We start from the raw sequence: 14,347 nt of genomic DNA, 5'->3' as shown, positions 1-14,347 counted from the left end.
TGTAATTTCTTCCAGCTGTGTCTATGCTGCACCCGTCTTTTGGTGGTGTGTAGTGTACATACACATGGGTATAGATAGCAGTATAGATGGTGAGGCATGGCTTAGCTTAGTAGACTACAGACATGCCTGAAGGATGTGGATATGTACCCGACTATTTACCCTACATGGCTCTGTACACGTCCAAACCTGTGTCCCCATCTAAACTGCTGTTTTTAACAGTGTAGTGTCATGCTGCTGGAGTCTTTCCCTGCTCCAGAAAAGTGGAAAGATTCTGCCAGCTCCCTCACCACTGCAGAAACTCTTCTCCACCACTGGGAAAGTCTCTGGCAGCTCCCATCCCTGCTGCAGGGAAAGACTCTGGCAGTGGGGAAAGGCTCTGTCTGGCAGGGGTGAAGCAGTGGGGAAAGGCTCTGCCAGTTCCCCGCTGCTGGAGCCCTTCTCCACAGAAGGGAATGACTCCAACAGTGGAGAATGGCTCTTGCAGGGGAAGGCTGCGGGGAAAGGCTCAGCCTTTCCTCACCTCAGTGAAAGGCTCCGTCAGCAGGGAGCTGCTGAAGCACTTCCCCTCTGGCTTCCCTCTCCCAGAGCCTGTCACTGGCATGTGTAGCTACACACCTCGGGGTGTGTGCTTTTCACTGTGGCATGCATTGCACATATACTACTTGCCGCCACAGTGGTGTATATATAGACATAGTGTCTTTAGTTTCAAATAAAATGCTAAGGAAAAAATGTTAATGTTGATTTGAAGCAATGCAATAAAATAATACCTTTGAATTAAATAGATATTGTTGTATGAAACCATGATGATGAGCTATATGAATGGGCCAAATTCTGTCTCAATTATGCCCATGCAGCCCACTGAAGTTAGTAAGGATGGATGAATGAATCCAGGGCAGAATTTGAATAATGTTATTTTGTGGTACTGTTTGTCTAATTCTTCACAGTTGAGCATCTATTTTTAAAGTTCTTTCTGAGGAAGCAAATGTCCTAACCAGATAAATACTTGGGTCTTTGCTCATCATAATTTTATGATTCATTTTTTGATCACCATTTGAAGGTACCAGCTTGTGTTTCTCTGGTTTTGAATTAAATTGTATTTTATCTTTTTTTTTTCCAAATACAGGAAACCTTTATTTTACAAACGCTTTCCTGACAGAGACTTTTGTAGAAGTTTTGCGTTTAAACACTACTTATCGACGTGTTCTCCTGAAAACCAGAGTGGATATGCCAAGGCATATAGTAGTAGACCCAAAAAACAGATACCTCTTCTGGGCAGATTATGGACAGAATCCAAAGATTGAACGTGCGTTTCTTGACTGCACAAACAGAACAGTGCTTGTGTCTGAAGGCATTGTCACACCTCGTGGCTTGGCAGTAGATCACAGCAATGGCTATGTTTATTGGGTTGATGATTCTTTAGATATGATCGCAAGAATTCATCCTGATAGGGGTGAGGCAGAAATTGTTCGCTATGGTAGTCGCTACCCAACACCATATGGCATCACCATCTTTGAAAATTCTATGATCTGGGTGGACAGGAACCTGAAAAAAGTCTTCCAAGCCAGCAAAGAGCCAGGCAACACTGAGCAGCCAACAGTTATACGAGACAATATTAATTGGCTAAGAGATGTTACCATTTACGACAGCCGTTTTCAACCACGGTCTCCCCTCAGTATCAACAACAATCCTTGTTTGGAGAACAATGGAGGTTGTTCCCATTTGTGTTTTGCCTTGCCTGATCTGCAGATGCCTAAATGTGGGTGTGCCTTCGGCACACTAGGAAGTGATGGCAAGAGATGTTCCATTTCAACAGATGACTACTTGATTTTTGCCCTTGAGAATGCACTTAGAAGCATACAGCTCGATCCCGAGAATCACAGCCCCCCATTTCGCACAGTGAATGTGTTAAGAACTGCAGTGGCTCTAGATTTTGACAGCATGAACAACAGAATATATTTTACACAAAGTTCTCCAGCTGGGACAGGAAAAATCAGTTACATTAATATTTACTCAGGAACTGGCACTCCAACTATAGTTGCGTCAGGTAAATGCCATTAAACTTGATCTAAACTAACTGGATATTAACAAGATAGGATTATAGCACCTGATCATTAGTTAAATAGTTACAGTATGTTTATTCTAATGATCAAGACAGACTGTTGAGTTAAGATATTCTCTTGAAAGCTTCTGTTGACATTTCTGCTTAGTTTTTTCCTCCTTTCAGGTTTTTACTCCATCTTTATCAGTACTCACACAAACTATGAAAGTATAAGACTAGTTAGTACTATTATTGTTTGTTTCCAGCAGTTCCCACAATGTAATGAGCATTGAACCAACATATGGGAAAGCATAGTCCCTGCCCCAAAGAACGTACAATATAAAAGGACAAAACAGACAGATGAAAGGTTAGCTGGATGTAATGTACAAGCAGAGTGTTCAAGGTGGTGTTTGGCCATGTCTTGATAATACAGTGTTGGGTACCACAATGTTCTGGGTTTTTAGTTTTTTTTTAATTACTATAGAATATCTGCAGTTTCCTGTCACCCTTGGCATTACCAGTCATCTTGGGTTCTTGTAGGTGTCACCGGGGAAGTGGGTCTTCAACAGAGATTTCATGGTGGGAGGGGGATAGTGATCTTGCAGACCAGCTCAATGAAGGCCTTCAGTGCATAGAGGATGGGGTGGAAGAAGACATGGAGAAGAGAAAAAGCTTGAAAAGAGCTACAGGGTGTTTTGAGAAAGCAGAGCTACTCATCATAATTGCTGAGTTACACTGTTTGTTCATACTGGGCCAAGTCCTCAGGGGGCTTTTCAGCGCAGCCCAGTGGTGGGGGTGAGGGTGGGGCTGCACCTCCCCTGGGAGAGCTCAAGGAGGGATTCTGTCTTGGAATCCTGCCTGTTGCTGTACCCATTCCAGGGGCACAACTTACTGCCCTGACTGCCTTGGTCCCACTCCAGGGTGGCTGCAGAGAGAAAGTAGGGCAATGTCTCTGCCTCTTCCCCACCTGTCTCTGCCTCCTTTGGAGCACTGTGCACTCCCAGAGTAGTAGTGTGGGAGGAGTCCCTGCACTTCCTGGGGGATAGAGACTGCAATTCCTCTTGCCCTTAAGTAGGCCACACAAGTGTCTGAGAGAACCCACTCCCACTGCGTGCCCTTATAAGGGCCTGTTTCTTAGATTTGTATTTAGGCAAACACCCATTGATGTCAATGGAATCTTAACTGGATAAGTACCACAGGATTTGGCCCATTGTGATGGTGATGATTTGGTGAAGTGTATGGCAATGTTTCAGAAAGTTGTAATGAAGAGATGTTCTCCTTTCTTAAGGGTTGGGAACTCCAGATGGCATAGCCTTTGACTGGATCAGTAACAGAGTTTATTACAGTGACTATTTGAACCAGACTATCAGCTCAATGGCTGTCGATGGATCTAACCGCACAGTGGTTGCCCGTGTTCCACGCCCTAGAGCTATTGTACTAGATCCTTGCAGAGGGTATGTCTTTCTCTTTTTCTTCAAAAGTTTTCATTAAAATTGTATTTTTATATTAGGTGGGGCTGGTAGTGCTGCTGATCGTTAAGGATGCCTGACACTTCCCATTGTTAGACCCATTTGACAGAGAGATGACCCTGCTCTCAGCAATGTGGGTTTTTTTGCTGTTCCTGTGAGGAAACTGCCCATATTTGGTCTTTGAAAAATACGAGTTTGCTCATGTTTAGTAGAGACTTTTTAAGAGTTTGTCAGCCAAATTTGGTACTGGGCATGCATCCAAGGCTGCAGGGCTGAGCAGGACTTTCCTTGCAAATGTTGTTTCTGGCTGCTGTGGTGCTGGGCACCAGAACTGAGAGCTCCTGTGCACCCAGGCTCCTCCTGCTGGTGCCTGTGCAAGTGTGGAGGAGGAAGTGGAGGGGTCAGAATTAAGGTTGCATGGGGATCCTGAATTCTGGCATTTCTTAACTTTTGCGTGTTTGACTTTGCAACTTCAATATTCTTTATTTGTGGTTTTTTGGATGTAGTATAAATATAAGATTAAATTTAGATATAGACCTTTGGTAGTTGGCTTTGTCAACTAACTGTCAAAAAGACAAAAGCAGTGGCACTCTGAGGTAAATCATGCGGGGTACAGTGGGAGTAATACTATTTTTAGAAAAGAAATAGAGGAGAAAAATGATGTAAGTTTGGAAATATGTGTGCTGGAAGATAACAGCTTGAGGGTACTATGTGAATTGCACAGAGTTCTGTGTTCTGTTCCTGGCCAGTGCAACAGAATGTGCAAGTATATTCAGATATATGCAGACAATATGAGACAGTGCTTTGCAGATGAAATCAGAGGACCCACAAGAGACTCCTTCATCTGACAGAGAATGCTAGCCAATCTGGATAGGTGCCAGAAAGAGCTCTATACCAGCAGGAAGGAGAGGCATCCAGCACCAGATATTGGTCAAACTAGACAGAGAAGATAATGGGAAGGTATCTATCTACCACTCAACTGAGCTGAGCAGAGGACCAAGTGGTGGTTGTTCAAAATAAGGCTTCTCTGAGAGTATCATGTCCCTAGGATTAGTTGACACACCAATAAAATCTACCTATTTAGATTCCTATATGATTCCAATACCCCGTACTATCTGAGTGCCTCACAAGAATTCATGAATTTATCCTCACAGCAGCCCTTTGAATTAGGAAATAACGTTATTAGCACTATTTTGCAAATGGAGAAACCAAAGGAGAGAAATTCAGTGACTTTCCCAAGGTCACACAAGAAGTGGTGGGGCTTCACGTGGGTGCAGTAGTCCTTGCTATTGCAGAATCAGGGTCCTAATTGATGGAGATAGTTCTTCCCTCACATATATATTTCCAGCTGACTCTTGACTTCAGTAGGAGAGACCAGAATGGATGTCTCTTACGACAGAATTGAGTCCTGTGGATTTTGTTTGCCAAAGAGATAACTTTGCAATTGTCTGATTGATAGTTACATGTACTGGACTGACTGGAGTACCAATGCTAAAATAGAACGAGCTACACTTGGAGGAAACTTCAGAATACCTATTGTAAGCACCAATTTGGTGTGGCCAAACGGACTTACCCTGGACTATGAGGAACAGCAGCTTTACTGGGCTGATGCACATCTGTATGTATCTGTCTCGTCTGTGGTAGGATTTTTAAAAGAAATTTATTATAACACTTTACTTTCAGAGCTCAGATTTTTTTTCTCCTTTTTTTGTCACTTCAGATGCATTTGGAACCATTTTATACTATGGCCCATTAATAATCATTTAATAGTTTTTAAATTCCATTGTGAAAAGTAATCAGTAAGTACGTAGTGCTGTAATTGTTAATCACATGGTTGTTTCTGTCTTATACCAGGTAACCAAAATTGTAGGGACCAAATTCTGCCACCATTACTCAATCAAAACTTCCATGACTTCCTTGGCAGTTTTGATTAACTAACAAATCTTAGAATTGACCTGTGATTTTGAGAACAGTGTATGTTAGTAATTTGCAGGCACATAGAATTACTGGGTTTCCTGAAATTCACATGGAGTTAAATTTACTCTAATGTTGTGCTAGCTCATTTGTCTGATTCTTAATGCAGTATTTTAGCATCTTCTCTGATCTATACATTGCTTCTGCACAGCTTCTCTCTACATTCATCACTAATGGGCAGTGCCTCTCACTGTGGGGGGAGGGATAGCTCAGTGGTTTGAGCATTGGCCTGCTAAACCAGGGTTGTGAGTTCAATCCTTGAGGGGACCATTTGGGATCTGGGGCAAAAATTGGGGATTGGTCCTGCTTTGAGCAGAGGGTTGGACTAGATGACCTCCTGAGGTCCCTTCCAGCCCTGATATTCTATGATTTGGAGATGGTCCAGTGTTGTTGCTGGAGGCTCCAGGACTAAACCCCACCCGCAAGCTCAGGCCATCAGAATTTCTGCCTTCAGCAGCAGAACAAGTTGGCAGTTCAGTCTCTCTACGCCACTTTGTTTTCTAAGTTTAAAGTTTTTTCATGGTGCATAGTGACTGCATTTCAGCTCGTGTGTGTCTCTGTCTCTCCTGAGGTGAGGAGTCACTGGAGCATTGAGGCTCTAATCCTTGGGGTTCCCCAGTACAGCATCTCTTCCACGGCTGTCTCTGCCCCCTTTCCCCTTCACAGCAGCAGAGAAGCCTTGCAGGCATTGAACCAAGTCCAGGAGGTGCTGTGCACAGCTTTTCAAGAGCCTTGGAGGACGAGCTGTGCTCTGCTGTCGCTAGCTGCTGCCCCTCACTCTGCCAGGGCATGAGGCTGGAGAAGGCGAGCTGTAAGCTACTGACCCTTGCACTGCTAGGGGATGGGGATTTGCACTGGACAGCTGTGTAGGGTGTCAGTCCTTGCCTGAAGCTGCGACTCCAGTGTGCAGGGCTTAGCCAAGACAGAGAGGAAGACCCGTCACAGCCTGCCCCAGAGTAAGACTCTGGCCTCAGAAAGGCAAAAGCAAACATCCCATTCATAAGGCAGTGATTAATGTAGTTAATGGGCAAGTGGTATAAAACCCAGGATTTAAACCCTTTCTCCTTTGCCTTCCCTCCATGAAGGAGCATTTGCTGGGCTTTGTGTCAGGATTGCCCCTGGCATGCTTTTGTCAGGGCATGCAGATGCCTGGTGCACCCATGGAGTCCTGCCTCAGGCAGCAGCTGTGTTGCCAGTGCTTACTTTGTTCCAGGGCTTGTCAAGGGCTGAGCTCTGGCACCTGTAGGCTTGACAGTCCATAGCCCCCGAACCTCTGGGCTTGCTGCATCAGTTAAGAAAGTAAAAAAATGCTTGAGTCCGAGCACCTAATTGTTTGTGCCCTAGCACCTCTTGCATCACAAATTAACCACTGAGTGTTGCTGATCTCTGAAGTTCAAAATTCAGGAGACAGACCCTCCAAAATTTTGAGATTGCCCTCCCCCCAAGAAAGACCTAGATAAATTTTTCATCTTAAGCCAACAAATTCCTGAGGATTTGTACATGAGAGATCAAAATTCCTGTACAAGACTCTTTCTTTCAATCTGCCGTCTGCATCCAGAATCCTAAGAAATGGCTGGTAATAGTCACAGCAAGGCTCAGGTCTCCAGTTAGGCATCTATACCCATGCATGGACAACATCACAACCTGTGCCATGCCCAGAGAAACAGACTCACTCAGAATTCGCCAGCTGCTGGAAAAAATTCAGCCCCACCACTTGATCAAAATCAAGAAAAATCTTTTGAGCCCAGTGCAGAAAATTGTTCAACCAGAGGTCAAAATAAGCATGGGTCTGACTGTAATTTTACCATTATGGTAAATATTCACAAAGATACAAACTTTATTGCATCAATCATTTCCTGGCAGTGCTTATCCATAACCAATTGTCTCTAGTGAATGTGTTTGCTGGTACCAAGCATCTGTGTTATCCCCGATTTCACACAATGTGCCTCCAGATAGTCCTCCTGAGAACATGGTACCACTGAGGAGATGTAATACAAAATTAACCGTCATTCCTGAATCACATCTGGATCTCTCTTGTGGACAGGTAAGTACAAACAACATGCTGAAAATCAACTCAGTTTTCCCTAGAGATCCTTGCATACTTGCTATGAAAGTAAACCTTGCAGGGTCGGAAGCATACCTGGAAGACAAGATGACCCAGGGATTATGGTCCTCCACTCAGAAAAAGGAAAGCATGCAGGTCTCTCAAGGTCACCCCTTGAGCTGTACCAATTTCCAGTATCTCAGAGTGCCCATCCTTTTAATTCACTTCAGCAGCTCTGTTAGCGGTGTTTCTGAGCACAGCCATAATGTTGGTTTTGCAGGATCAGATCCATCAAGTATGGTGTCCTGTCTCTGACATCGACCAGTACCATATCCTTTAGAGGAAGGTACAAGAAACCCTACAGAGGGAAATTATATAACAACTTGCCTACAGGGGAAGTTTTGTCTTAACTCCCAGTTAGAGGGTTGTTTATGCTCCAAAGCATGAGTGTTTATACCTAAGGCTGTGAGTTTGCCACGGAGGTCACGGAAGTCATGGATTCCGTGACTTTCCGTGACTTCTGCAGCGGCCAGTGTGACTGGCTCAGGGACAGCTCAGGCAGCCCCTGCGCAGAGGCACACCAGTTGCTGCTGGGGCAGTCTTGGTCTCCCCGCCCCCAGCCGCAGAGTTTGGGTGTGGGAGGGGGCAGGGGGTTGGGGCACAGAATGGGGTGAGGCGGGCTCTGGGCGGCACTTACCTGGGGGGCTCCCCGGAAGTGGCGACATCCCCCTCACTCAGCTGCTAGGCGGAGGCGTGGCCAGGCAGTTCTGCACACTGCCTCCGCCCAGAGAGCTCGCTTCGCAGCTCCCATTGGCGTGGAGCCAGGTAAGGAGCCTTCTGGCCCTGCCAACTCCCAACACCAACGGGGGTCCCAGGCTGCATGCCCCCACCCAACCATCCAGCCCCTCCCTGCCACCGCCCATGCCTCCCCCAGCACCCACGGGGCCCCTGGGTAGCCGCCCCTCAAGTTTTATTCACTGGTATTTTTAGTAAAAGTCATGGACAGGTCACAGGTCATGAATTTTTGTTTACTGCCTGTGACTTTTACTAAAAATATCAGTGACTAAAACATAACCTTATTTATACCCCTTCCAAAACCAGGGAATAACCAGAGGTCAGAGTTTCTCTGTGACAATGGAAATAATGTTACGGTCAGAGAAAAGTCTGCTGTCTTTCAAGATGGTTCATGTAAAGGATGTGGAAAAGAGGAAAAAGGAGAGTTGAAGTCCTAATTCTCCATGGATCAGAAGGCACTTTATATTTGATAAACAACTGAGGAACCTCTATTACATCTGCTGAAAGACTCCTTCTTCATCTGGACCTGGACCACCTCCAGTTAAAAGCCTGGGCATGGGAAGAGAAGTGCAGTTCAGCAGGGTTTCTCCATTAGTCTCATTGATACAGTTTGGTATCCAGACAGAATTTAACCAGGTCAGATTTCATTTCTGGTGTGAGGGGAAACAGAAGGCACTTTGGGGCAAGTATGGTCTCTTTGTTATTTGTTTGTACCGTGTCCAGCAAATGGGGCCTGGCCACTAATTTACGACAAACAATTAATAATCACAAAGTTCTGATGATCTCAGCTACGCTACAGGTTTTCCCAGATGACTGGTCAGAATCCAGCAACCAAATACCATAAAAAGGTGTGTACTAGCCCTAGCAGTGTTCTTCAGGTGTCAAAATTCATCAGAATGGCCAAACTAGACGAGCTTATGTGCAGCTTTTTTCTTGCCATTACTTCCAAAAGACAGGGCTGGAATTAGTTCCTCTATCTGTACAAGAATGACATAGCTGTTGTCAAGTGGAAAAGGTTATTCTTGTAGCTCCAGAAATCGTTCTGATCAAGATTAGTTCATCTTTTTACAACTCCTGTGAAACAACGTTTCCATCATTTTGTTCCAATCCTTACACTCCCTTGGAAAGTTGTGACCTAAATGGATATTCCCAAAATGTCTCATTCTATCCAAAATGCCATGGCCTTAGGACATCAAACTTGCTGCAGGCAAGACATTAAAATCCTTCAACAGTTGACATCCTAGGCATCTGGGAGACTATTTATGGAGTACGAATCAAGGTGTCCTCAGAAGGTCTCTATTGGCATTGTGGGGAAAAGTGTCTGAGGCTCATCTGAAGAAGATTTGCAAAATAGATTTTCATTGCTCTGCAGAGGGAGTATTTTGGTAGGAAGGTGCTACTGGGTTGGTTCCCACATAATTCCTTAAATTATAAAGCTTTTGCTTTATATGAGGTAACTTGTATGTCTGCCTATTATTCATCTTGTAATAATAATTAAAATTCTGCTTTATCTTCCCCTCCTCCACTTCTATGATTCACTGTTTCTTACTTCCCATTAGTGATGAAGGAGGAGAGAAGCCATGCAGCAGAAGGAAAAATTTCTTACATGATCATTTTCTTTCTGTCAGCAGCTTCTCTCCTCATTCAGCCCACCCTAGTAGTCTGGTGAATGACCAGAATGCAATTTGTAACAATTGAAATGTTTCTCTAAGGGAGACTTAAACATACAATTACCCTAAGATTAGCTAATGTAAGTTCATGTTATTCACTTAAGGCTAATGATTGGTTACCTGCATGCTTCTACAGCTTTGAAAGAGCTTGTCTGGGTGTTAAATTGAAGGGCGGGACTTAGTCCTGGAGCTGCAACATTGAACTCACCTCTGGACACTGGGAATGTTATTGTTTACAGTGTAATTTTTCAGAAAACCTTTCTGTTCCATTGACAGTCTGCACACAAACATAGCTTTACTACCTGTATTTCTGTGTCTGCAACCTTGATGGGCCTTGTCTTCCCTTTAACTGCACTGTGAAGAGAGAAGCAAAAGCATGGCAATTGCACAGGCACATCTTTGAAGGAGAGGAGCAGAACTCACATGACCTTCTTTCTCCTGTCACCAAAGCCCTGCCATGTGTATATAACACCTCACTGAGTTGTCTGATCACCAGAATTCTGGGAAATGGAGTCAGGCAGCAGCCTTTACCCGGGGCATAATACACTCTTCACATTTGCTCTAATTTCTCTAATTCCCCTACACTCCACCCAGTATTTTCTCCTCACTGCTCCCTTTTTCTCTTCTCACTCCCAGCTTCTAGCAATACCATGCTCCTTTTTTACCAAGCACTTTCTTTCTCCTCCTTGAAATCCCTCCTCAAAATGCATTTCTTCTAGAAATCCTTCCTACTTTGTCATCCTTCCTGCCAACAATCTTTCCACACCCTCCTTTATCTGTAATCTCGTGTTTTGTTCTTGTGTGGCTTGTCTGCTTGGACTGTAATCTCTGTGAGGCAGGGAACTTGTTTAACTGTGTGCCTTAAGTGCTGCAAACATTTGTGGCCTGATAAAATAATTTTACATAATAATGCACCGGCAACTGTAGCATAAATTGAGTCTTCCTGAAGCAGCACTATCTGACCTTCACTGGAAGCAGGTGCAGGTGGGTCAATAGCGCTGCTAGGGATAGGATGGGTAGACAGTATAGAGCAGGGACACTGCTTGCCACAGGATTTGTAGGGTTGGAGCCTATATCTCCTGTGGGCCTGGGAGGTCCTGCTTTCGTTAGTTCTGGTCATTGTTACAGAGGGGAGCCTGAACTCCAAGGTCAACAGAGAAGAATTTGTGATTATTTTATAGCAACTCTTCTTCTTTCATACATTTATTCGTGGGAAACTTAGCACATAGATTTATGTATTTATTTTGTATGTGATCTACTATGTATTTTCTGGTAGCATGAATTTGGATCTTCAGTAGTGCCAACTAAAAAGACAGTATCTTTCCCTTTCATGGTGCCATTGTACTCCTAGTGCAAGCCTCATGAAATTTGAGCCCTTTCAAAGGAAAGAATTCTGTCATGAAATTTGTGCTCATTTTGGTTATGTATAGTGTAGCTTAAATGTTTAAAAGTTTTCTTCTAAAAACTGATTGCTTCCAGTACATTATTTTATTAGTGCTTCAAAGTCATTACTTTGCATCATTATTGCATCAGTAGTTTGAAAAGCCCCTGAGACCTCAAACTGTATTTAATAACAAATCTTAGTTAAATATGCTCCAGTACTTAATTGGTGGGAACTGGTCACAGGGTGTAATTAAGTAGGTACTGGTACCTGTAAAAGTTCAAAGCTTTAGTATTTCCTTATTTATTTTAGACAGAAGATTGAGCGATGCTCCCTTTCTGGTTCCAATCGTGAAGTAATCATTAGCACTGCTCTATATCCATTTGCCATGACCTTGTTTGATCAACACATTTACTGGACAGATTGGAATACCAGAAGTATTTACCGAGCTAACAAATACGATGGCTCAGATCAGATTGTAATGATCATGAATCTGCCACAAAGACCAATGGATATTCATGTTTGGTCAAAAAGTAAGCAACAACAGTGCATCAATCCTTGCAACCAATTTAATGGCGGTTGCAGTCACATCTGTGCACCAGGTAAACTATTATGTTTGATGATAATGTTGACTGTAGCAGAACTCATAGTATGGTGGAGTGCTAGGTTTAAAAATTACTTGGGAGTGGCTGAAATATTTATTCACCTAAACCAGGGATGGGCAACTTTAAGGTAGCATAGCACCACAAAATCCCCTAAAAGCCCGGGCAGGCCATACAGAATTTTTTTTTGAAGATAGATCTGGGTCACTGAGGGGTTCCGTCTTTTAGTAAAGCTGTTGCTGCCTCATACCCCTCTGCTTGGCTCTGCTTCCCCATCAGCCTTTCTGCACCATGCCACCAAGTTCCAGTTACTGTCTCCCCCTTGGATCATTGTTTGGGAGCTGAGAGCCCATCAGGTTTTGCCCAGCACCCTCAAGTAGTGGGTGAGAGCAGAGTACACCTCTGCCAACAGGGAGGAACTAACCGGACCTTGGTAGCATGGGCCAGAGCTGGATCCTGTGCTGATGGGGAGCCTGACGTATGGGTTCCCCATGTCAGGGAGTCTGTGTTTATGGGGGAACAGAGTGAAGGCAAAGACCATGCACAGAGTCGCAGCACCACTCAAATTTGGTCCAGCCACCAATCTGTCATGTCAGCAGGGACATTACACCATCCAGCTCTGGTTACTGCCTCCCTGTTGGCAGAAGTGTTCCCTGACTCGCCCACGGCTAGGAGGGGTCAGGGCTGATGACAGATAGATTGGCTGTGGAAGATGGGAGCCAATGGGAAGGCAGGAACCAGAGCCAGGAGACATGAGCCCTCCCCTGCATGAGTGACCGAGTTGGATGGGCCAGTGAGTGGTGTTGCGATTCAGTGCCTGGGCTCCTGCTCCCAGTCCGGTACTCTCTCCACACTGTACTCCCTGTAACCCCTCTCACTTTAAGTGGTTGTGCCTGGTGCTCAGATTTGGACAGGCCGGGGTGCTACTTGGTTGGGCTATGGCCCACCCAGGCTATGCTCCTGCTCAGTCCTCCTGAATAATATTTTTACTGGCTGCCTAGGGACAGGCCAAATAAAATGATCTGGTGAGCAGGCTGTTTCCCCTATGTCTACAGTTGCCCATTCCTGGTCTAAACTAAAATATATTGAGGTCCAGACTGTACAAACTGAATTTTCTGTGCTGTGACAGCTGCCATTTTGGCTGACACACCAGGGATTGAACTACATGAGCTGCTACAGTTAGAGCTAAAGCACTCTAGCTGGGGCTGTACCAGACACCTGTCCTCTATGGATTCGGCACAGAGGGGGCCTATAATACAGACTCACCAGTAGATTACACTGGGACCTCCGAATGGTACCACATCACTAAATATTTCATGCTGCAAATTTAAAATTTTGTCATAATCTGGATTTCTTTATCACATGGTATTACAAAATCTTTTCATTACCATTATTTCCCAGACTCTTTCAGAACCCTTGCTGTACGATCTCCATTTGTTTTGTTGTGTTATTTTAAAAGCTTTGGTAATTGAAATCCCAATTTCCAATAGAAAATGAGTGGGTTTAATAAGTTGATAATGTTGTACAAGTTTGGCACAAGCTGAAACTGTAAAATAAATTTGGGGAGGGATTTTTAAAAGCACCCAGGGCAAGTTTTTTAAAGGCTCCTAAAGATGCAGATAGGTGCCTAGTGGGATTTCCAAAAGCACCTAGGCACTTATCTCCCAGTAACTGTTGGCCTGGAGGCAAAGGGAAAACTCCCGTTGACTTCAATGTGAACAAAGTTAGTCTAATGTTTTCCAGTTTTAAGGGCCAGATCTTCAGCTGGTGTGGCCTTAATTTTTGACAGCAGGATACTTTCTCACTTGGATCCAAAAAGTGCACTTGTTATCACACTGAGAACAGCCCAGAGATTTCATGGTATTTATGACAAACAAATATTATAAATCAGTGCACTAGATTTTGAGCTCAGTTACTTAAGCGTAACTCTTGAATAGTGCTGTAGAGTTAAGTGGATTGACACAGGTGAACTGAGATCAGAATCTGACTCAGTAGCCTTGCTTATTTAAAAGGCTGATACATACAACAAAGCTAGCTGTTATAGTTCAAGAATAATGAATGTGGTAGCTGTGAATAATTTTATGGAAGGCTTATCTTAATGTGTTGATACTCTCATCCTTTTTTTTTTTTTTGTCTCAAATATATGCAGGTCCTACTGGTGCAGAGTGTCAGTGTCCTTCTGAAGGACGCTGGTATTTAGCCAATAATAACAAGCACTGTATTGTGGACAATGGTACCAGGTGTGATGGAGGGCTCTTCACATGCCTTAATGGACGATGCATCTCAGAGCGGTGGAAATGTGACAATGATAACGATTGTGGGGATGGCAGCGATGAGCTGGAAAGTGTGTGTGGTAAGCATTTTAATAACTGTG

General features: G+C 44.1%; 1 protein-coding gene across 1 annotated transcript in view; it reads left to right on the top strand.

The window, feature by feature from the left end:
- Positions 1–14,347, top strand: part of LRP2 (LDL receptor related protein 2) — a 180,200-nt gene that overhangs the window by 102,751 nt on the left and 63,102 nt on the right. The window contains exons 39-43 of the mRNA XM_077829918.1: positions 1,124–2,044; positions 3,327–3,492; positions 4,967–5,125; positions 11,684–11,973; positions 14,123–14,326. Of these exons, the coding sequence (XP_077686044.1) occupies positions 1,124–2,044; positions 3,327–3,492; positions 4,967–5,125; positions 11,684–11,973; positions 14,123–14,326 (1,740 nt within the window). The remainder of the gene's footprint in view (positions 1–1,123; positions 2,045–3,326; positions 3,493–4,966; positions 5,126–11,683; positions 11,974–14,122; positions 14,327–14,347) is intronic.

Source organism: Eretmochelys imbricata, chromosome 11, assembly GCF_965152235.1.
Source record: "Eretmochelys imbricata isolate rEreImb1 chromosome 11, rEreImb1.hap1, whole genome shotgun sequence".
Classification (NCBI taxonomy): domain Eukaryota; kingdom Metazoa; phylum Chordata; order Testudines; family Cheloniidae; genus Eretmochelys; species Eretmochelys imbricata.
Note: the sequence above shows the minus strand (reverse complement) of the source record. Positions and strands in the feature narration are given on the sequence as shown.